General features: G+C 40.6%; 2 protein-coding genes across 2 annotated transcripts; one reads left to right on the top strand and one right to left on the bottom strand.

Annotated features, from left to right (window-relative positions):
* Positions 1-769: 769 nt before the first annotated feature.
* On the bottom strand, positions 770-8,888 carry retreg3 (reticulophagy regulator family member 3). Its single transcript, XM_022205560.2, has 10 exons — positions 8,752-8,888; positions 8,226-8,504; positions 6,505-6,611; positions 6,046-6,076; positions 5,760-5,886; positions 5,426-5,510; positions 4,739-4,876; positions 3,967-4,046; positions 3,192-3,324; positions 770-3,100 (listed from the first exon to the last, which is right to left on the bottom strand). The coding sequence occupies exons 2-10, from the start codon at positions 8,474-8,476 to the stop codon at positions 2,550-2,552; spliced, it is 1,503 nt and encodes a 500-aa protein (XP_022061252.2). The 5' UTR covers positions 8,477-8,504; positions 8,752-8,888; the 3' UTR covers positions 770-2,549.
* Positions 8,889-9,445: 557 nt separating this feature from the next.
* On the top strand, positions 9,446-19,673 carry tubg1 (tubulin, gamma 1). The gene is made up of 11 exons (XM_022205559.2): positions 9,446-9,632; positions 10,025-10,137; positions 11,679-11,846; positions 11,962-12,030; positions 14,003-14,082; positions 14,164-14,290; positions 15,533-15,619; positions 17,249-17,398; positions 17,507-17,659; positions 17,750-17,911; positions 18,435-19,673. The coding sequence occupies exons 1-11, from the start codon at positions 9,584-9,586 to the stop codon at positions 18,630-18,632; spliced, it is 1,356 nt and encodes a 451-aa protein (XP_022061251.1). The 5' UTR covers positions 9,446-9,583; the 3' UTR covers positions 18,633-19,673.
* Positions 19,674-20,704: the final 1,031 nt, after the last annotated feature.

Below are 20,704 nucleotides of genomic sequence, written 5' to 3'. Positions count from 1 at the left end.
AGCATTATTTAGGATAATACAAGCTTGCAATGATCCGTTTTGGATTGCATATAAATAAAGAAATAATAAATCAAGCACGATCTTCATCGCAACAGAAAAACATACAAAATCAAAAAGTTTATTTATTTGCATCGGCTAAAGTTAGAGTAGGAGAAATGTCCTTAGGTGTTTCTATTAACAATGCATGGCTTTTCATTTTTTGGTATCAGTTAAAAGTCTTGATGACAGATGAAACAGAGAGGACAGGCTTTCAGGATGAATTTCAGTTTGGCAATGTTTTTCAGTTGATAGTAGCAAATGCTGCGTCAAACATGGCCCTGAGTGCTGGTTATGCAGAGAAACCAAAAATGACCACTTCTGTCTCCGTGTCATTTAGCTGCAAATAGTTAAATGACAACACATTTGTTGAGAGAAAAATTACACAGATCCTGGAAGCGAACCTGGCATTCTGGCCCATACGTCTGCCATGACAAAAATAAATAGCATTTAAAGCCAGAATGTGTTGTATTCTCAGAAGAGTGCTTGAGGTAGTCAATTAAATCTGCTCACCGGACTTGAAAGTCCACAGCTGTGATGATCCATCCAAAACAGTTTTGTGTTAAACTGTGTCGTGACTAATTTTCTAGTTGTTTCACAGCCGTTGCTACACAGGCTTTGCTGCATTTTGTCTGGCAGATTGAGCAACTCCATAATTGTTTTAAGAGCTTCATCTGACACCTGAGATTGCACATTTTACCCCATGCAATATGAAAGAATACTCCTGACAGACTTAAATGCAAACATTTTATTCAATACGATTTGCACATCAAAACATATCAAAACCAGATACGGAGAAGAAAATACACTATTATGCACATAACATCATCAAGCAGCCTGCAAATCACTCATACTGAGGAACTGACTCCATGGAGCAGCCAGCAGCAACATTCTTGTGAACAGAGGCGGTCAAATCAAGTCCAACAAACTTAACCTACCTTCTTTTTTGTTTTCTTTTTTAATCTGAAAAGCTCAGCAATTTCCTCTCAGTGCACATTGTTCTACTTCATCTCCATAAATATGGATCCAGCAGTTTTATTTTTCCTATTGTGCTAAAAAATCTTGCAGCTATAATTTCTTCTCAAAATAACACAACTGAAGAGAGCAATGTGTTTTTGATTCTATAAAACTCAGCATTTTTTAGATTCTGATATTTGCATTTCAATAAATCTCAGCTGTGGCTCATTTATTTCCACTCTGACATACTGATATGGTGTGTCCTTGTAGAGGAAATCCAACGGACCAGCGCAAAAGCCACTTTAAACTTTAACAAACTAAAACTTTTTTTAAAAAAGGATATAGGATAACGCTCTATCCAATTTTGATGTAAACATGGTTCCCCGTTAAAATAATAAAAGAGCCATGAACTAGAGAATAGTTGATTTTTTTCTCTTAAAAAGTTCAACTTGACTGTCAACTACGTAAAGTACAAGAATGGGAAAAAAATAGAGTTTCTTTTAAATATTACTATGAAAAAGAAAACACACAAAGCTGAGGGCTCATTCAAGGTATTAAACATGGACACAATATGCTACTGAGCTGCACTCAAGGGCAGGAAAATGAGAAATATCTGAAACTTAATCACACGTGGAAAAGAAGCATCTCTTGCCCTGGGGCACAAGTTCATAAATACAATGAACAATAAACAAAACATCAAGTGTGCCCCTGGGACAGATAAGACTGTAATGTGAGAAACAAACAAAAAAAAGCTCTGAGTAATGTATCACAATGTCTTCATATGTTAGTCAGCAGAAAAAGACAAATTAAAGAGAAATGACAGAGAAAAGTGAAACTTCACCAAGATATTATTCATCTTTATCATAGAAGAGAATCTCTGTCCAAATGCATGACTGCAGGCAATTGTTTAAATACTTTAAATGAACATCTGCAAACCTGCAACTTTAAACAAGTCATGCTCCCACAGATCATACCCACATGGTAAGGACAGTAGAGCATGAATATCAACACAAACTGCTGTTTCTGGAACTGTCGATTTGTCTAACAACTGCAAAGACTAAATGGACTGTAACATAAAATGCTGTTCCACGATGTCATTAACAAACAAGCATGGCTCAGCTCAACCAACAGGAATGTCACATTTGGTCCCATGTTAAATAGCCCTATATGTCTAGACCTCCATGTAGAAAAGGTTTTATGGGCACTGTTTTTCATTTAAAGTCACTAACTAGTATGCTTGTAACTTACAGATACAGAAGTTTACAAGTCTGCAACGAGGCTCAATAATGCTGGTTTATTTACTGTTTGAATGTATTTTATTTTTCTTGTTATATTTCCTATTGCTCTGCCTACAAAGTAAAGGTTTTCTGGATAATTGGGGTTTACAAGTACAGAGAAAAGAGTCTGAAAAGATAGAAAAAAATGAAGTACTTCACAGTGATAAACTGATGCCAATCAGAAGCAGGATTTCTAGAATCTAAAATCATCTCTCACACACAGACTCACAGCTCATCAAACTGCACACATACACTCAATCTCTCACCAGCACACACACCTCACTGTGGTTTACCAAGCAGGCTAGACAAGAAGGTAGACCCCTGGCTCTCTCCCCGCCTAGGACCCCCTCCTCCTCCTCCAAGGGGGTCCATCTGGTTCAGTTCAGACTGATCCAGCATTTCAAAGTCCTCTCCGTCCAAGTCTGTGTCCAGTTCGGAGCTGGACTGCTTGCGGTAGCTTCGGTGAGCCCCGGCCTTGGGGGGGCCTTCTCTGCGACGGCTAGCAGAAGGCCGAGGTTGCATCGCCCCAGCCAGCGCCGCCTGGATCATGTTGCTGGCAATGACTCCAGCCAAGTCTCCAGTGAAATTAGAGGCAGGTGGCAGGCCGCTAAAGGAAAGTTCTGCATCTAGATCCTCCTGGTCGGAGTCCAGATGACCCTCCACATCCAGCACTGAAGCTCGGTGACTAGCTAGCCCAGACTGACCCAGACTAGGTAGCCCAATGCTTGTGTCGTCGTCGTCATCCATTAGAGTAGCGTCAGGGTTTATGGAGGGAAAATCTGGGAGGTCTTGGGCGAAAGACTCCTCAGCATCACTGTGTCTGTCAAAATCTGACCAAAATATAGACAGAAAAAAGGTCAGTGTCAGAAGCAAACCAGAAAAGAAAGGGATTAAAAAAATCTGCAATAGTTGCTTAGTTACCCTCAGAGCCCTCTGTCAGTGGAGTTTGGCCACGTGATAGGTTGAATGTTCCATTATCAGTGTAGGAAACCTCAGCATCCGAATGCTCAGAGTCTGTCAGTGCAAGTTCCTTTGCAACAACAGCTTCATCAAACTAGGAGAAACAACACAGTGAAATCAGTAAATAATCTTGAGTTGTTTACTATGGTGTTCTTTTAGACATCAGTCAGGTTCTCTGTTTAGTTATTTTCTCTCTCCGCTTCCTCTCACACACCTTCCGTACGGTTCACCCCGCACACATTAAAAGCAAGAATAAGCGACATTATGTAACGCTCCCAACCTCAACAGGAAGTGTGCTACTGTAACTACCATTGTGCTAACAAACAAAGCAGCATATATGTGGTGGATGTTTTATGTGTACACTTTCATTTTAGAACGCACAACTTTCTCCTAACAGAACAGACTAGGACTCGAACAGAATAGAGGCGCTACCTGTTGGAGCATTTCACAAAGACAAGCTTTGACTTGTCTCTAAATACACAGCATTAATCATGTACACTGAACAAATGTTCACAATAAGTGAAAGGAAAATTTGGGTTTAGAAAGATTTAAGTGTATCAACTACTACAGCACAATGTAAATACAACCTTTAAGACACTGACAAATACAAAAAATGAATGTCCCTGATGATACACAATAGTAATCCAGCAGACCATATTCACTGACAACAATGTTAGCAGAGGCAGTGACAGTTTAATCAGAATATTGAGACACTTTGCAGGTAAAACAAACTTACTGTTGGGCAGAAAGCAGCCAGTTCCTCCTCACTGTCACTAGCTTCACCAGAGCCAGCACCACGTATAGGCTTTCGTAGGACTGCAGAGAGGAATGACAAATAAAAACGATAATAGTCACTAGCCTATACAATCTGTATATATACATAATATACAGGACAACTTGTTTTGGAGGAGACATCACAATGCAAATGCTAAAACAATCTGTTAGGGTCAAACATAAAAATATATAAAACAAGATATATATTAATTTAAAATAAAATTAGAGCTGAAACAATTGCTTGATCAATCACTATACAGAGAAACACAAAAAACGCCTGCTTTTCTTCATTGCTGTATTGTATTTGTGTAAAAATTTTGGTTAAACGCAGATATCATGCTGGGCTCAAGAAAGGTATGATATTTAGTTGGCTATTGTATAGAAAAAGGACAAATTAATTTACAATTAAATGCATTCTTAATGGCAGGCCTAGATTAAATAAATGGGCAGCTGTCAGCTGAAATGAATGTCTTTTAGCACCACCAGAGGGCACAAAAGCACTGACCATTACAACAGGACAATTACAGCTGACTGTGATATTTGCCATTTCAGTCAAAACTGAAGGGTAAAAGTAACAGTGAGCCTGATGATGGCACTTCTACTGAATGCAGAGACTCTCAGAAGAATAACACTGCAAGTTATCATTACAGTACATTTATTTATTTATAGTCCAATGGACTGGACAGCTCCCTGTTTAGTAAAAATAGTATAAAAAAAATTGATGTAAGACTTACACTGATTATCAATTGGCTTTGACATCATGTATCCACGAACGCTGAAGTCCAGCCGCTGCAGGACCGGGTCCAGCTTCACACATACATGCTGAAAAACCCTGTGATAGGCAGCCAGAGGGCTCAGAAGAGTGGCTAACACTAGAGGAGGAAAGAATGAGAATGATTACTGAGGAAGAGTGATTCTGCTGGGTGTGATACAAAAAAAGTGGTATGCAATTGTTTATGTCTAGATTCTGTGGTGTAACACTGCTCACTGTACCCACAAATCTATCGGTTTCAGAAGAGACATAGACAAAGTCAGACAGAGGAAGCAGCAGGGAGTTCACATGTGGAGTTGGAAGCTGCTGTGGATTGTTTCAGACGTCATAACAGAGGACCTGGGCAGGTCTTCCCCGCCTAGCTCTGCAGCCTACATGGGTTGGGTTGAAGGCTGGGAGATTAGCCAGCTCTCTGTCTGACCTCCTTAGCTTTCTGCCTGGCTCCATTCCCTGCTTTACTCCTGTCTTGTATGCCTCATCCACGCTTTAATCACCTCACAGACCGGGCTTTGGCACTGGGGCCCCACAGATCTGGTTTCACCACTCATGCATTTTTGATCAGACCAGTCAGGCGGAGTTTCCCTGCCAACATGGCCTCGCGAAGGGGCGTGGATCAGTAATTAGGACTGGTTAAACTGCTGGGACTCACAAGCAGAATAGGAGAGCACTAATCCAGGAATGTAGCGTCCAATCACAGCCAAGCAGGTGAACACTCCACAGGTAAAGATGCAAAACTGTCACAGAACAACAAAACACACAGAAGAAACAAGTCAGCACTGATCATATACCGTATGTTGACCGTGGCGTATTTATCCATAGCTTCCCAGTGAATACAAACGACAGATCAGAACTATAGGTAACCAGAAAAAGGGCAGGGACGTTGAACGCTGTATATGTTTTAACTTTTCATACCTTAGAATCATGCAGAATGTGAAATGTTACATTTTTTGGGTGTTATTTTGGCAGTTCTGTGTGCTCCTTACTTTGCCAGGGTTTTGATGTTTGTACTGCACCACACTGGATGTGAGAACTGCTGCGCTCACCCAGGCCTCAGCAATGTGGTGGCACAGTTCAGGCACGCTGATGATGCCAGGCTGCACCAGGCCCCAGCTGGACAAAGAGACAATATTTTAAACTTCACTTTCAGCATTAAATTGAAATAATAATAATAATAACTTTATAATTACAGAATTAAATTATAGCATAATTAAATACTGTCACACTACCAGCTTATTAGAATCAACAAAAATTGTGGCCACAGTAACAAACCTCTCATTTTCTGAGTCGTCCGTGTTTCTGACTGTGGACAAGAAAGGACATAACATCACTTTACATATAATATAAACATCATATGTAAAGATAAACTGAGTGTACAGTATATACAAAGTGTCCCAATTTATGTTTAGCATGGTATTCGGATATTAGCTTAACCTGACTCTTTCATCTACAATCTCCTGAGGACTCTCCTCTGTAAGCAAAAGAGGTTGAAAAATAAGTGCTGAGGATTAACAAATCCATATGTAACAACACTTGCAAAGTCCATAGTGGAAGACTATTGGCTGATGGTATGGCTACTCTAGCAATAAACACACATTTGTTGCAATTACAGAGAACTGGGGAATAATCTAAGGTGTGATTAACGCAAGAAATCACTGACATTATCAAGAGAAAACAAGGGCAAAAAGTTATTTAAATACAAAGGGCCCTGACTGAGTAAATGTTTCACACCTCTAATCTTGGGCCAGATCTTCGTTCTCCAAGTATCAATACAGACAAGAACAGTCAGGCCAGAAGCCAGTAAGAACAGCAAGCGCAGTGAGGTCAAAGCGAAGAACCTGAGGGGAATAAACCACAGAAAACAAATGAACAGACAGAACATCCCATGCCTGGTTCTCTAGGAGGAAACAATAAATAACTTGTAATATTTAGCAAGTACAAAATGAGTTAAACCACAAAACCCTTGAGTGATGACCTACTATTTATTTTCGTCAGAAGTAAAAGTATTCAAAGTTGTTTAGAAGATTAACCACATAACATGGGACGAAATTAGGTTAAGTGTATTCATGATTCTTTTCTTCAAACTTAGTGGGATGGCTGTAATATTAATAAAATGTGTAAGTGAGGCTGGGGACTCTCATCCATTGTGACTCTCATCCACTAACAATGAGATAGCTTAAGGTCGTTTATTTAAACTATGACATCATATAGTATTGTTTAAGGGGTTTTCTAGTCCCCCTGCACACAGTGATTTCACTGTCTGAGGTCGTAACAATCAAGATTCCCAACTGGTGCTCTAGTTTCAGATCACAAGACATAAAAATTTGTTGACCACAACAATTCTGCAGGATTGATTCTGCAAATCAGCAGTTAGAGATTAACCTCACAAAGAATCTGTTGGCAGAACACAAGCTATTGGAATTACAGCAGCGGTGCAATAGGTGGAAAAAAATGTTTACAAAAGTCTATGAAGGACTAAGTATGTTGAATAGGCAATCACAGCAATGCAATAACTTCAAAGAAAACTCTGCAGCACTTCAGATGCAGTTTATAAGGTGGCGGATTTTGATTTTGTAACTTTGTGACTGTCCTTTATTATGTTTGACAAGAAAAAAAGAATCAGGACAACCTCCTGCCCTACTGTACGTTGCCCCTACTTCCTCCCCATGTGACATGACATTATCAGTCCCTATATCACCGTGGGTTATGGAAGCATATCTCTGGGCAGAAACTAGCCTGTAACACAGAGTGTGTGCCGAAGCACAAGTAAAACAGAGACAGGACAAACGCCCTGAAGTGCCTTGCAGTCTAATCGATTAAGGGCCGAATGCCTGATCTCCAACAACCAGGCTATCCAGGCTGACTTTCTCTCTGTGTCCCAGGTCATTGACTTTAACTATCCATCCAGGTCACCTAGTTAAACCAAGACTGTCCAAAACTTGCCCATTTGTTAAACAGTGGAATTTTTTGTGTAAATGCAGTCTAAGTTTATGGCTGGCCTAATGTTAAGTTAATTTAATCACACATAAAAAGGAAAGACATGCATGCTACTGAGTGACCTATACTAAATGTCTTATAATGCACTGTACTAAAGACACATACAAACAGGAAAACAAAGTTCTTCCATAGTGGCAATAGGTGAAACTGGTCATTGTGGATTAAGAGCACAAGCATCAACTATGCACAGTTTTCCAGATTAAGACCACACTGAGCAGCTACACTACACTCTGAAGAGTCTGCACAGTGTGTCTATAAATAGACCACCACTCAGCCATCTGCCTTGTCTTGAACTGACAGGTGAAACATTTACATTGTGTAGAAGCACCAGCTGCTTGCATGCATGCTGGCTTTGGTTTTACGACCGTGCAACCTCAGAGTTGTATGAATGTAGGTTGCTGTGATAGCTCACACTAATTCACAGGAAACACAACAAGTTTGCAATTAAAACTCACCAGAACACAACGTTGACCACAGTGTATAGAAGCACACACTGGAAGGGTCTTTCCCACACAAGGACAGACTGCAGGTAGGTCAGGACGGGCTCATAGGGGCCCAACCTGGACTGAAGAGCAGCTTTCACAGCCCGGACCTGACTGTCTCTCTCGCTGGAGCATGGACGACTTCGCAGGCAGACACCGCCAGTTCCCTGCTTGGCAAGACAGTCCTCCATGGGTGCATCTTCCATTGCTCCAGTGTGCGCCATCTTAGCGTCTACCGTCGATAAAGTAAGCCTGTAAAATAAAGACTTAAGCTAAGTGGAGACAGGTAAACAGCTTGATGAGAGGCACCACAGCGCCACGAAGCCGCTCCGCTCACAACATCGGCTAATAGAGCTGTGCTAACGGATTTCTTGGCTAGCAGCGAGCGGAGCGGGTTTCATCATAGCTTTGACGTATAAAAAATCACGTCGGACTATGTCAGCAAAAAGCATGTTATACAAGGTAATGTAAACACGTTATAGAATAAGCTGACACTTACTATTTGGTCATTTTGAAGAAATGTAGCGCTCTCTTCGATACGGACAATATGGCGTAACCTGTTTTTCTGAGCCTTCGGCGGTCCAATCACAATCTGCACCAGCTCTGCGTCATGCTGCATTCAGGCGCAATAGAAATATTTACCAGTGTTTTGAAAGCTTTTGTAGACAAATATATTATTACAAAAAAAAAATAAATACTGGATTGTTCTTATCTGTGACACATAGACATCTTTATGGTTAAAATAGTGTTGTATTCCTCTTCTTCTCTTTTAGTTTCATTCAAAACAGAAGGAGAAAAATGTTATCAATTGTGGTTACACATGGTTTTGGACCAAATAACGCGCCAATGACCTATAAATGCAACAGGTCACAAACTGACTTTCCATGACAAAGGTTGCCATTGAAATACATTTTCTGACCCTTCTACAGAACCTACATGTAAAACGTTCACTAGAAGATTTAGTACGCCACTCTGGCTTCTCTCTCCAATTTTAGTTTGTTTGTAAGTGACGTTGTGAGCTTTAAAATGTTTTGGTAAAGTGGTCACAGTGCGTAATGACAAAGGTACTGGGAATATGCTTTATTTTAACTTTATTATTCAGACAAATGCTGCAATACGGCGCTACGTCCTCCAGCCCACTAGGTGGCAGCATGCATCTTTAAGGCCGGTTTGCGACCTGTTAACAAACCGTAGAAGAAGTCTTCTTTCAGCACCAAGCGGGAAGGAGCGGGTTGCTGCCTGGGGAAGCGGTGCGAGCTGTTTGTTTTGTATTATTTAGCTAGCTAGCAGGCTAGCAGGCTCGCTAAATAAGGAGCAACTGAGGACTGAACATGCCGCGGGAAATCATAACGCTTCAGCTTGGACAATGTGGAAATCAAAGTAAGACGGAGATAAAAATGCTATATGCTACTCAAACGTTTTGCGTTAGCCAGCGTCCTGTCTCACAGTTAGCCATCCAAGATGATCTGTCAGGCGTTTTGCTGTATAACGACACTAGCTAAGTGCTAATAAGAAGTGTGACTAGCTTTAAGTACATCATAAATAGCCATAGTGTGGTTTTATTCCAGATGATTTATTGCTAACAGGGTCTCTATTTGGGTATTGTTGTCCTTTTCAAGTTAGCTGCCAGTGTTGTGTTATTCAAATAGCACTGCAGGTTTGTTACCTGGCGTCTGTGCTGTTTCACTAATAATGAACATGGAAGGTCACAAACAGCTAACTAATTAATACAATTCTGTTGCTAACGTGTTCTCCTCTGTGTTCTTTTGCAGTCGGGTTTGAGTTTTGGAAGCAGCTGTGTGCAGAGCATGGCATCAGTCCAGAGGGGATTGTGGAGGAGTTTGCAACAGAAGGCACGGACAGAAAAGACGTCTTCTTCTATCAGGTCTCTGGAGCAGGAATTTACACCATCACCTCATTATCTTTGGTGTCAGGAGTTACAAAAGACCGATGTTTTCTACGCATAAAATATTCAGTGTCTGTCCAGTGTCTCTCTAGGTGATGCAGATGATTTGCAGAAACATTATTTGCCACTAGATGGCGTGATTGTAGCATGAACTGAGAGTAGCTAGGGACTGCATGGAAGTTGCAAATTAGGGCTGAACATTTAAAAGATTCAGAAATTTGAAACTGAAAACTCAATATTTAATAATGATAAGACCACAACTTAGGGTGTGTACTGAACAAAAATATCTATGTAGCATTTGTTATTGTAAGAAATTTTGTCCATTTTTGTTTTACCACGGGGTCAAGTATTTGTTCAATCACATAGCATCACTTCGGTAGAATGAGGTCCTTAAACAACCCAGTGCACGCTATATTGGAAATGCTAATCGGCATATTGTGGTCATACACCAGAAAACACATAGATTCGAGGTTGTTGATGTTGGTTGTAGGAAGTTGTCCAGCTCTTTTTGAAGGATTTGGTGAAATTGGTGGACATTTTGGGGTCAAGCTCATTTAATGCCATGTCATGTGGTAGATTGTCTGTCACTGTGCTGTCTGAGATTATTTTTTGACAAAAAAATGGAGTTGCAGAAATTTAAGTGTAAGGTTACAACCCTTACTGAGATCTCAGCATCCACACTGTTCAATCATTGTCCTCTTAAGGACAGTGATTAGACTGTGTGGCCATCGTTGAGAATTTCTCACCTAGTGAAGAGCTGATACACAGCTGACTAAATTTAGATACGGAAATTAGGTTTTCAACCTTTTCTCTAAATCAGAAAAAAATCATTTGTGTGCTGCATTTTTGTTTTTGTTCTGTGTACATAATGCAGTGTGCCTTACCTATAGAGAAAAACTATCTTGTCAGTGGTTTTACAAAATAACTGAAATTGCGTCACAGTTATGTTATGGGATCCCATGTGGTAACGCTCGATCACATGTTTTAAATCTATGGCACAGTGAATAATGAGCTGAAGCTTCACTTGAAAAACACTTGAATCACAAATTAAACGCATCTTCACCTGAATGACAGAATAGCTTGAACGCCAATGACTCCTGAAGCAACTTGCTGTAACTGAGTGTTTGTAAATGACATCGTTAAAAGAAGAAAACCTCCAAAGTGGCTCGATCATGATTTTGGTTAACATACGACCCTTTCACGATGTTAACTACATCTTAAAAGGACATATTCTGCAGCACTTCATTTTCTTGGTCACCTGAACAACGGCCTCATCAAACAGGAGTGATGCGATGACAACACCGACTTACTGAAAAGCTTATGTCACCTACATAAATATTGGTTTTAACTTAAACAAACGAACAATATTGTTGTTTTTCTAATAGCGTTGCCCTGCGGAAATTATATGGCAATATCTGTCAGAAAAATCCCATGTATATATTTTCCCCCGATGGTTCAGCCATGCTAGAGACAGGTCAGTGTCACACCTTAACCACAGGTTTCTGTTTGAATCTCCACAGGCTGATGATGAACACTACATCCCTCGTGCAGTTCTTCTGGACCTGGAGCCTCGTGTGATCCACTCCATCCTCAACTCCCCTTACGCAAACCTCTACAACCCAGAGAACATCTACCTGTCTGAGCATGGCGGAGGTGCTGGGAACAACTGGGCGAGTGGATATTCACAGGTGATCGTCAGAAATAACACACTTCTCTCTGCAGCTTTATGTCATTATTTGCTCTTAAAGAAATGTAGTTTTGCAGCATGTAAAATTCTGCTCTTTCTTTATTTTGTACCCCCAGGGTAAAAAAATTCAAGAAGACATCTTTGACATCATTGACCGAGAGGCAGATGGCAGCGACAGTCTGGAGGCAAGTTTATCATTTACCACATGCCGACTATCCCTGGGGCTGCGAGTGACAGAGGCTGTGGCGTGTGGAATTTTAAAAACTAATTTAAAAGTAAAGCGATACGGTTGTGTGCAATGATATCACGTTGTATAGTCTACTGGCTGACTAAAAGCAGCTTGCAATGAAGCGTAGACCCCAGACATGCAATAAAGTGTCAGGTATTTGTTGTTTATTTGAGGGATTATTTCAGACTGAGCCTGTAGGAACACCAGGGCTACTCTCTGCTTTATGGATAGATTCAACTCTGAACATTTTTTGTCTCTTTGTAGTTTTGTGGTCATTTTTTTTAGCCTCTTTGTTGTCTTCTTTGCCTCTTTGTGATCCTTTTTAGTCAGTTGCTAGTAATTTTCTGCCTGTTTGTCTTTGTTGTGCTTCTCTTTGTGGTAGTTTCTTTGTTGTTATTGTGTCTTTGTGGTCATTTAGTGTCTCTTTGTAGTGGTGTGATGCCGCTGTTTTGTATCCAGCTGTTGTCATTTTGCATCTCTGCGATCATTTTAGGTCTCTTTGTGATTGATTCTCTGATCTCTCAGTGACATTTTACAAGTGATGCCCAGCCTGGCTCTTAAACCTGTGCCTAGTGTAGGGCTGCATGATATTATATTTTGTTTTTCTGCGATTATACATTTCATTATGAAAAATGCAGGGATTTAATTACTCCATTTGGACACAAATAGTCATTCTAAATTGATTTATTAGGGCAGCTAAGTAGAGGAGTGCATCTGCATATATAATTAAAAAATAATTTATTAATGCTGGGTGAAAAAAAGGCATTTGGCTTCTTTCTCATGTGGTGAAACGCTGGCAAATGTTGCCAAAACATAGTGATTGTGTTACCCCCAAGGAGTGGCAAGAATTGCAAGACACCTCTTGCAGACTGCCTGCCTTTGGTCAACATCATCCTTTCTGTAGCTGAAATATCTCCGCACTTCTGATGTTGTGTTTCCTTTTGCAACTAAAGCTCTTTTTTCGTTGCTTCACTCCTGTTTCTTGCTTTTTCTTACGAACACGTGGAGCCTGCATGTTGACAAATTCGGTTTATCGTGAACAAAGAACAGTGTATTTGAGAACCTTCAAATTTAATTAAAGTGTATCAGACAAGCTCCTTGTGTAGATTAGTCATGGAAAAAGAGATTTGTGCATGTTTTTTGTGTCCAACGGCAAAAAACATTGCCGTGTGTTTAAAATGATTGGCCTCATTTCACCTTCAATGTGACGATTACACGTGTATTTTACTGAAACGACATATTGAGGTGTCGCTCAGGAAACCCGTTCATTAATCAGTGTCTGAATAGCATCACGGAACACTTGATTTTACTGAGACGCGAGTTCTTTTAGTCTTTCAGGCAGACTGTTGTGTCTCTGTTGTGGTACAATGCATGTAGAAATGAATGACTCGATACGTTAAAATGGTGCCAGAGCCTGTCATCTTAAAACCAGCGAAACCCCAGCCATGCCTCACTATTATTCTTAGCCTCTTTTTTTTTTTTTTTTTGGTGAACTTTCTTCAGCTGCCAGCCTCCCATAAAATAACACTCGCATTTCCCCTCCAAGGTCTGCAATTTCTGTAACTCATTCACATCATGACCCCACATTATTATTTAGCGTGCGCACTCATGTGTGCATTGGATAGGAAGGTGGGCCGAGCTGCCGTGGGCGTGTGTATGTTGGCAGGGTGTGGCGTGGAGTTTGTCTGGTGATAATAGCCGGGCGAGCGTAGAAGGCAGGTATTACAGGGCTGTCTTGGGGGGTGAGGGAGCCTATTTGTGAGGTGGGGCTGCACTCCCATTTCTATAACTGCCGAGGAGGAGAGGCATTTGCTCACCCACACACATTCGGCTTTCTGCATCGGTTGATTTTACAGTAAGCTTTGCACACATGTGGCACATGCTGTGGCTTGAAATTGCAGGTAATGAGTAACCCTTTGTCTTTGTAGGGATTTGTCCTGTGCCATTCGATTGCCGGGGGGACGGGCTCGGGGCTGGGATCGTACCTACTGGAGAAGTTAAACGACAGGTCCACAAGCACACGTGCATCTTAGTTCATTTTTCTTGCGACATGACGTGTGTGAATAATGCAGATTGTTTTCTTCTTCAGGTACCCAAAGAAGCTGGTGCAGACTTACTCTGTTTTCCCAAACCAGGATGAGATGAGCGACGTGGTCGTCCAGCCGTACAACTCGCTGCTCACTCTGAAGAGGCTGACCCAGAACGCTGACTGCGTGGTGAGCAGCCGCGCTCAGCGACGGATGTTGATTAATCCCACTGCTCTCTTTGCTTCACAGCGCAGCCGCGGCACCAAATGCCTTCACAGGATGACATAAAAATGTGAATTCCTTTATACAAGCCCTGGTTAGCTTGTAATGCTGCCCCTTGAACCAAAGTTCAAATGCAACACAGTAGCTAAACTGTTCCACTGAGCTGAAACAGGAAACTAAAATTACTTTACTAAAAAAAGTGAATAGTCGTGTTGCCAATAAAATAACGATGTGATGTGAGACTGTTAAAGAAGTTTGGCTTAATGTGTTCTGACGTAAATGTCAAAGATCAAACTGCAGTTAGTGGACATTTCAAACTCAATTGAGACATCAAAGATCTATGAAACTTTTGCAAGAAAAATATTTGATTAAGTCTCTTAGGCCTATTATAGACTGTTCTTGCAGTTTCTTATATAAATACAGTTGTTTTTTTAACAGAAACCCATATTGCACCCTGCTAGGTTTGTTCTATGTTGATTTTCAGTGAGTTAAGTGTTGTGAAAACAGTGTTACTTCACCATAAAGTTGCACCTTTTGTGTCTCAAAATGAAGTGAGTTCCACATGCAGTAAGCTTTAAGCATTACAGCTGAGTTTCTTTGGTGCATGTTTTGATGTCTTTTTGTCTTGCAGCATTTTTTAAATATTTAAATTACACTCGATTGTTTCGTGTATAATGTTTGTATTCTTAGCACTTTCCCTATTAAAAATCTACTTTTTAGGCCGCCCCACTGCTTGTGTAACAGACGGCGAAAGAAGCAAACTGCAGTGCCAGCACTGAGGCCTTACAAAATCGAACGTATTAAATCTCAGTCTTAAATTGGTGATTGTATTAGTCTGAGATGCTCTGGCAGTCTAATGGTGTTTCCTCTTTAATACCTACATCCTCCAGGATCTTGCATAAGGCCCTCATGTTGATTAAATTAGCCCCAGAGCTAATAGAATCTGCCCAAGAATCGGTCCCCCTGTTGCGTCTGCACAGTGTGTCTTTTATGTTCGACTCTCCTAACAACAGCACACTGTGTGGCTTCTTAAGAGGTTCCTTGACTGCGTCATTACTGCGATACCGTCTCAGTCTTTCTTTTCCAATCGTAACAGTGTATTGACTTTCCCTGTGTCGCTGTGCTGAAGGGCATCTCTTCCTCCCTGTTTTTCCTCCTAATTTCTCCAATAATTGCCTTCTGTGTGTCATTGTGTGTGTTGTGCATCAGGTGGTGTTGGATAACACGGCCCTAAATCGCATTGCCACAGACAGGCTGCATATCCAGAACCCCTCGTTTTCCCAGATCAATCAGCTGGTGAGTAAGAGATATAACTCAGTCTGACAACCTCTTGCCTCCTTTCTTAGCTTGTCAGTCAGCAGATTTTAGTTATAGGTGTACTTTGCAGTCTACGTGACTGTATTTGAACAAAGACAAATGTCAAGACACAAGGTGCTCGCTCCAAAAATGACGAGATTTACGAACTAGTTTGGTGAGTCAGTCACACGTCAGACTGGATTTCAGCTTTCTTAGAAATCAGTTGCACATGGCTGTACTTTCCAATGGTATGTTAGCTTGCCTGAGGGGAGCCACACTTGGAGGTTTTGCTCCGTTTAGAGTTGAGCTATAGGACCAAAAGATGCAATACCAATTTTTATTTGATTCTTTGTTTTTTACCCCAGGCTTTGGGTGAATTCACAAAGTTTTGCATTTTTTAAATCTATTTTTGTAGGAACATGATTTAAACATGAATGAAATGTCATACTTTTTCAGGGTTTTTATGTACAAATAAGTTGAGCAGGGATAGAAGACCTGCACCGCTTTTATGGCTCTCATAATTGCAAAGATGTATGAATATGCAGTTTATTTCATGTACTGTTATTACTAGTGATTTTACCTTTGTAGAGAGGAGACGTTCAGTTAAATTATCAGTTTCAGTATAGTGTACTAATACCCATGTACACCTGGAATTATGTGATCTTTACCTGGTAGGAAGACATGTTAATGCAAAGTATAAATGCATGCAGAACACACTGGGACTGGAGTGCGATCTCTGGTCGGTGTACATGCAGTTTGTACAGTGTGACCACATTCTTCTGAACAAAATTCCATTCCACAATTTGAAAAATCCCCCAACTCAGCCTCTTCCTGCTGACTGAAACATGCTTGGGCCGCTTTAACACTGATGTTCCTCAGTACTTCATTCAGGCGTACCCTGAACAGTGACAGAGAGAGTAACAATACATGTGCAAGTGACATAATGGGTAATAATGCACTAATATGACTGTATAAGACTATTAAACTCTAAATCCAAAGCCACAACTTACAAACTGTGACTGTGTAGGAAGTAAAGAAAAGTACACAGTGTTACTTGTCTCCATGTCAGGGATAAGCCATGATGACAGGTAATTAATGCTCATGTGGATCCTGCTGCTTTCTGATGCTGCAGATATTTAATAAACTTAAAAGGAAAGACATTACAAACCGCTTGAAGTATGTCACTTGTGCCATGTTGAAAGCGATATGAAAATGTTACTAGGTCTGATAAAGTAAGATTGCCATTGTAACTTAAATGGAAACGTTACCAGGTTGCTCTATCAGACAGGAAGCTGATACATTCAGATGCTGAGTATTGGAAAGCAGTGCATGTAACCTGTCAGAAGCTACAGGTAGTAGCAACATTGCTGCTTTAGAAATGGGACATGCTGCTAATTTGCATATTGAGAGTTGATCAAATGGTGGGAGCATTTGAGATAATAAGAACTTTTATATGGGTTATAAATGCAGAAACCACTGAATTGGATGTATTATTCAAGGTAGCTAATGTTGCCAACTGTCATCCAACTCTGTCGTAAATGTGAGCATGAAGCAAAAATCAGATTTATTGAGTTGACTCTATATGTTATCTAGTCGTAACTTCTCGTCTCTTAACCTTTACACACACAGGTTTCCACCATCATGTCTGCAAGCACAACCACCCTGCGCTACCCGGGCTACATGAACAACGACCTCATCGGCCTGATAGCTTCCCTCATTCCCACACCCCGTCTTCACTTCCTTATGACTGGATACACACCGCTCACCACTGACCAGTCGGTGAGTTGTGTGATTTGGTGACGTTAAGTGAGATCAGCCAATTAAACTGTAATTATAATGGGCTCCCACGATGTTGAGGCTGAACTAAATCGCCCTCATGTGTCTCAGGTTGCTAGTGTGAGGAAAACCACGGTTCTGGATGTGATGAGGAGGCTTCTGCAACCAAAGAACGTCATGGTGTCCACAGGAAGAGAGAGGCAGCCCAGCCACTGCTACATCGCCATCCTCAACATCATCCAGGGAGAGGTTGACCCCACGCAGGTAAGGAGTTTACAGTGTGTGTGCGAGGTGTTAAAGTGCACTGATGTAAATGACAAATAGCTAAACAGGACAGAATTTACTGTGCCATAGGTGCATAAAAGCCTCCAAAGGATCCGTGAACGCAAACTTGCTAGCTTCATCCCGTGGGGTCCCGCTAGCATCCAGGTAGCTTTGTCCAGGAAGTCTCCTTACCTGCCTTCAGCTCACAGAGTCAGCGGCCTGATGATGGCTAACCACACCAGTATCTCTTCTGTAAGTGCTAATCATATTTTCACAACATATGAGCCTGTTCAGTTACAGACTCTTCCAGTGTGTAGTTACTGTATGTGGTAGAGATCTCCGCTTGTCCTTATTCAAACTTGAGAATGTGTGTTCCAGGAAAATTGAGTTTCAGACTGTTATGTCGCCAAACTAGACATTTCCTCAAAACTTTAGGTGTTTTTCTTTTTATCGGTTTAAATCATGTGCTGTGAAGTTGAAAAAAACGTCTGCCATGTGACATATTTTTATTCCTTAATATAAGATGACTGGGAAAGCTTTTTCTGATGGCGACTTTACAGCACCTACATTTCTCGCTATTTTAGGTCTTAAATTGAAGTAAGGGGAAATTAGTCATTCTCAGGAAGTTTCAGTGAAGTCATAACTTCTGTACCCGTTTGTGTAACAGTAGTGAAGAATCGAAACAGAAAGTTTCAAAGAAGTCAGAGTAGGAACATGAAACGTACCTCCTTTTAGAGTGTTAATTTTGATGTCCTTTTATGCTGCTGTCCCACAGTTGTTTGAGCGGACGTGCAGGCAGTATGACAAACTGCGTAAGCGTGAGGCCTTCCTGGAGCAGTTCCGCAAAGAGGACATATTCAAGGACAACTTTGATGAGCTGGACAACTCTCGCGAAGTTGTCCAGCAGCTGGTAGATGAGTACAGCGCAGCCACACGGCCAGATTACATTTCCTGGGGCACGCAAGAACAGTGAACAGACTTTTCATCTTGTAGCTCAGCTACAGCCCATTCAGCATATATGACGAGCTAGTTTATTCTCAATTAATGCCCCTTCTTCACCCTCCACAATGTTTTTCCAACACATAGGCCTCCCACAGTACACCTTGTATTTGGCTATAGCTGCTTTTGTGAAAAAAATGAATATTTATTTCTTGTTATAGCATGTAATAATATAGTGTTTGTGTCTCAAAATTCAAGAGACTGAGAGATAACTGTTAATCCCAAGTTTCCTTATATAAACCGTTATGTCAGTTTTTTGGACTGTATCCCATCCTGGAGATTCTTAACCACAATTTACATAAAACGGACCACAGCCCAATAGTTTAATGAAGTGAAAGTAACAGTACTTTTTTTGCAAGTCTTTGCAGAAAGCATCAATATAATTTGTGTACAAAACAGTCTATAAATGTCTATTAATACATGTTTCTTTTTCTTATACTTCAGCCCTTGTAGCCTATTTTTCGCTGTTTTCAACAATGTAAAACAACCTGTTGCCTTGTTTTGGTCTATTTTTCTACAGAGTGCAGTACTTTAGTTTTTGTGCGGTTGATTTACAGTGAAACATTTACAGCCTAAAGAAAAACTGCCTTGATTAATGGGGGTAGGACTGATAGGATGCGGAGCATAAAGTTGGTGTAGCTTTTGTTATCCCAGACATTTCTGACATGGTGCGTTGTACCATCTGTCTGCTGCTGATACACAGTGCTCATTTGTTATCACTATACATGACCAACAAGAATGTCAAGTTGAAGTTGGACTTGAGCCATAAATGGTGTTAAAATACCTGCCATATAAACTGGATTGACATTTTAACAGCGTTTGTTCTCTGCTTTAAAGAAAGATGAACACAGTGTACAAGGATAGATCTCAGTTTAATGCTTCATCTCTATGCCTGTAAGTAATACTTCAAAGAATAGCCGGTTCACTTGCGTCCTCTGTATTGTGAATATACTATTCCATGTCGCTTTGCTTGTTGGACCTGTTTTAAAATGATGAATAAACACATTTTCTATAATTCTTGTTTTAGGTGTTATCTGAAGGCATGCTTGGAGGCTTTTATGTGCAGATCATTTTGCCTCCCATTAGTCAGACTGAGCCCGTCTACGAGATGAAACACTTCATTTTCTTTTCTCCTCACCTGGAGCCAAGTGTACTGGTGGCAGTTCATGTAACTCAGTTAAGGCTCATTACCGCGGGGGAACGTAAAGGCACTTAGCAACGCTTGCTCAACCAGCTATTGTTTTTAACCAGAAAAACTTTGGGGGAGGTAGCTCTCAGCTCTGCTGCTGGCGCCAAACTTCAGACTTTCATAAAATGCACCCGGTTGAAAACAATAGTCTTAACACCGCTTCACAGGTCAGGGCACAAGAAAGCACATTTTCTAAAAATGAGTCTGGGGAAATGACGGATGAGGCTGAACAATAGTATCGAACACAATATGTTAAAATGGTGCTTTTTTTATTAATTACATACAGTATTTATAGTTTTTTATTGCACTCCCAAGTTAGTTAAAAACAAACAATAGTGCAATTCACTATACACATTACATAAAAAGGTACCATGCAGCATACAACAAGCTTAATACAAAGCAAATACATCTGCAGTTTGATTTTTTTTTTCTTCTTTTTATACATGTAGCTTGGAGCTGCCTGCAGCTGCAGTAGAAAAAGCAAAGACCTGCTTCTGAGCAGGAGATGGCTGACTGTGCAATGACTTGTCAAGGCCTTCCTTGGTGAGTTAAGTTTTGAGGCTGATTATTGCATGGGTGTGTAGAGCAGACAGTACTGTAGTATTATCTTTACAAAGCTTCTGTGGCCTTAAATTCTTACATAGTTGTTACTACAATTAAAAAAATGGTTTTATGATGTCTCATATTGAAAGAAAAAGTGAAAAAAGTTGAATATAAATTGGGAGATCTGTCTGCTTTGGGCTATTGTTGTAAAAACTTATTTTTCAAAAAAAAAAAAAAAAAGAACGTCTTTGGTCCGTGCTCAAACCCATGACTTGGCAAAACTTTGGCTTCACAAGAATACTCAAATCGTGAAT

This window comes from Acanthochromis polyacanthus, chromosome 21 (assembly GCF_021347895.1).
Source record: "Acanthochromis polyacanthus isolate Apoly-LR-REF ecotype Palm Island chromosome 21, KAUST_Apoly_ChrSc, whole genome shotgun sequence".
Classification (NCBI taxonomy): Eukaryota; Metazoa; Chordata; class Actinopteri; family Pomacentridae; genus Acanthochromis; species Acanthochromis polyacanthus.
This window is presented reverse-complemented; position numbering and strand designations above follow the sequence as displayed.

What these genes read in the sequence shown, in the direction of transcription:
- retreg3 (XM_022205560.2), bottom strand. Translation starts at nt 8,476, where the DNA reads ATGGCGCACACTGGAGCAATGGAAGATGCACCCATGGAGGACTGTCTT. An exon ending in GTGGTCAACGTTGTGTTCTG is followed by an intron (nt 6,612 to 8,225) that starts GTGAGTTTTAAT and finishes TATTCCCCTCAG; the next exon opens with GTTCTTCGCTTTGACCTCAC. An exon ending in AAAGCCAATTGATAATCAGT is followed by an intron (nt 4,047 to 4,738) that starts GTAAGTCTTACA and finishes TCCTCTCTGCAG; the next exon opens with TCCTACGAAAGCCTATACGT.
- tubg1 (XM_022205559.2), top strand. Translation starts at nt 9,584, where the DNA reads ATGCCGCGGGAAATCATAACGCTTCAGCTTGGACAATGTGGAAATCAA. An exon ending in CCCAGAACGCTGACTGCGTG is followed by an intron (nt 14,291 to 15,532) that starts GTGAGCAGCCGC and finishes GTTGTGCATCAG; the next exon opens with GTGGTGTTGGATAACACGGC. An exon ending in CGCTCACCACTGACCAGTCG is followed by an intron (nt 17,399 to 17,506) that starts GTGAGTTGTGTG and finishes CATGTGTCTCAG; the next exon opens with GTTGCTAGTGTGAGGAAAAC.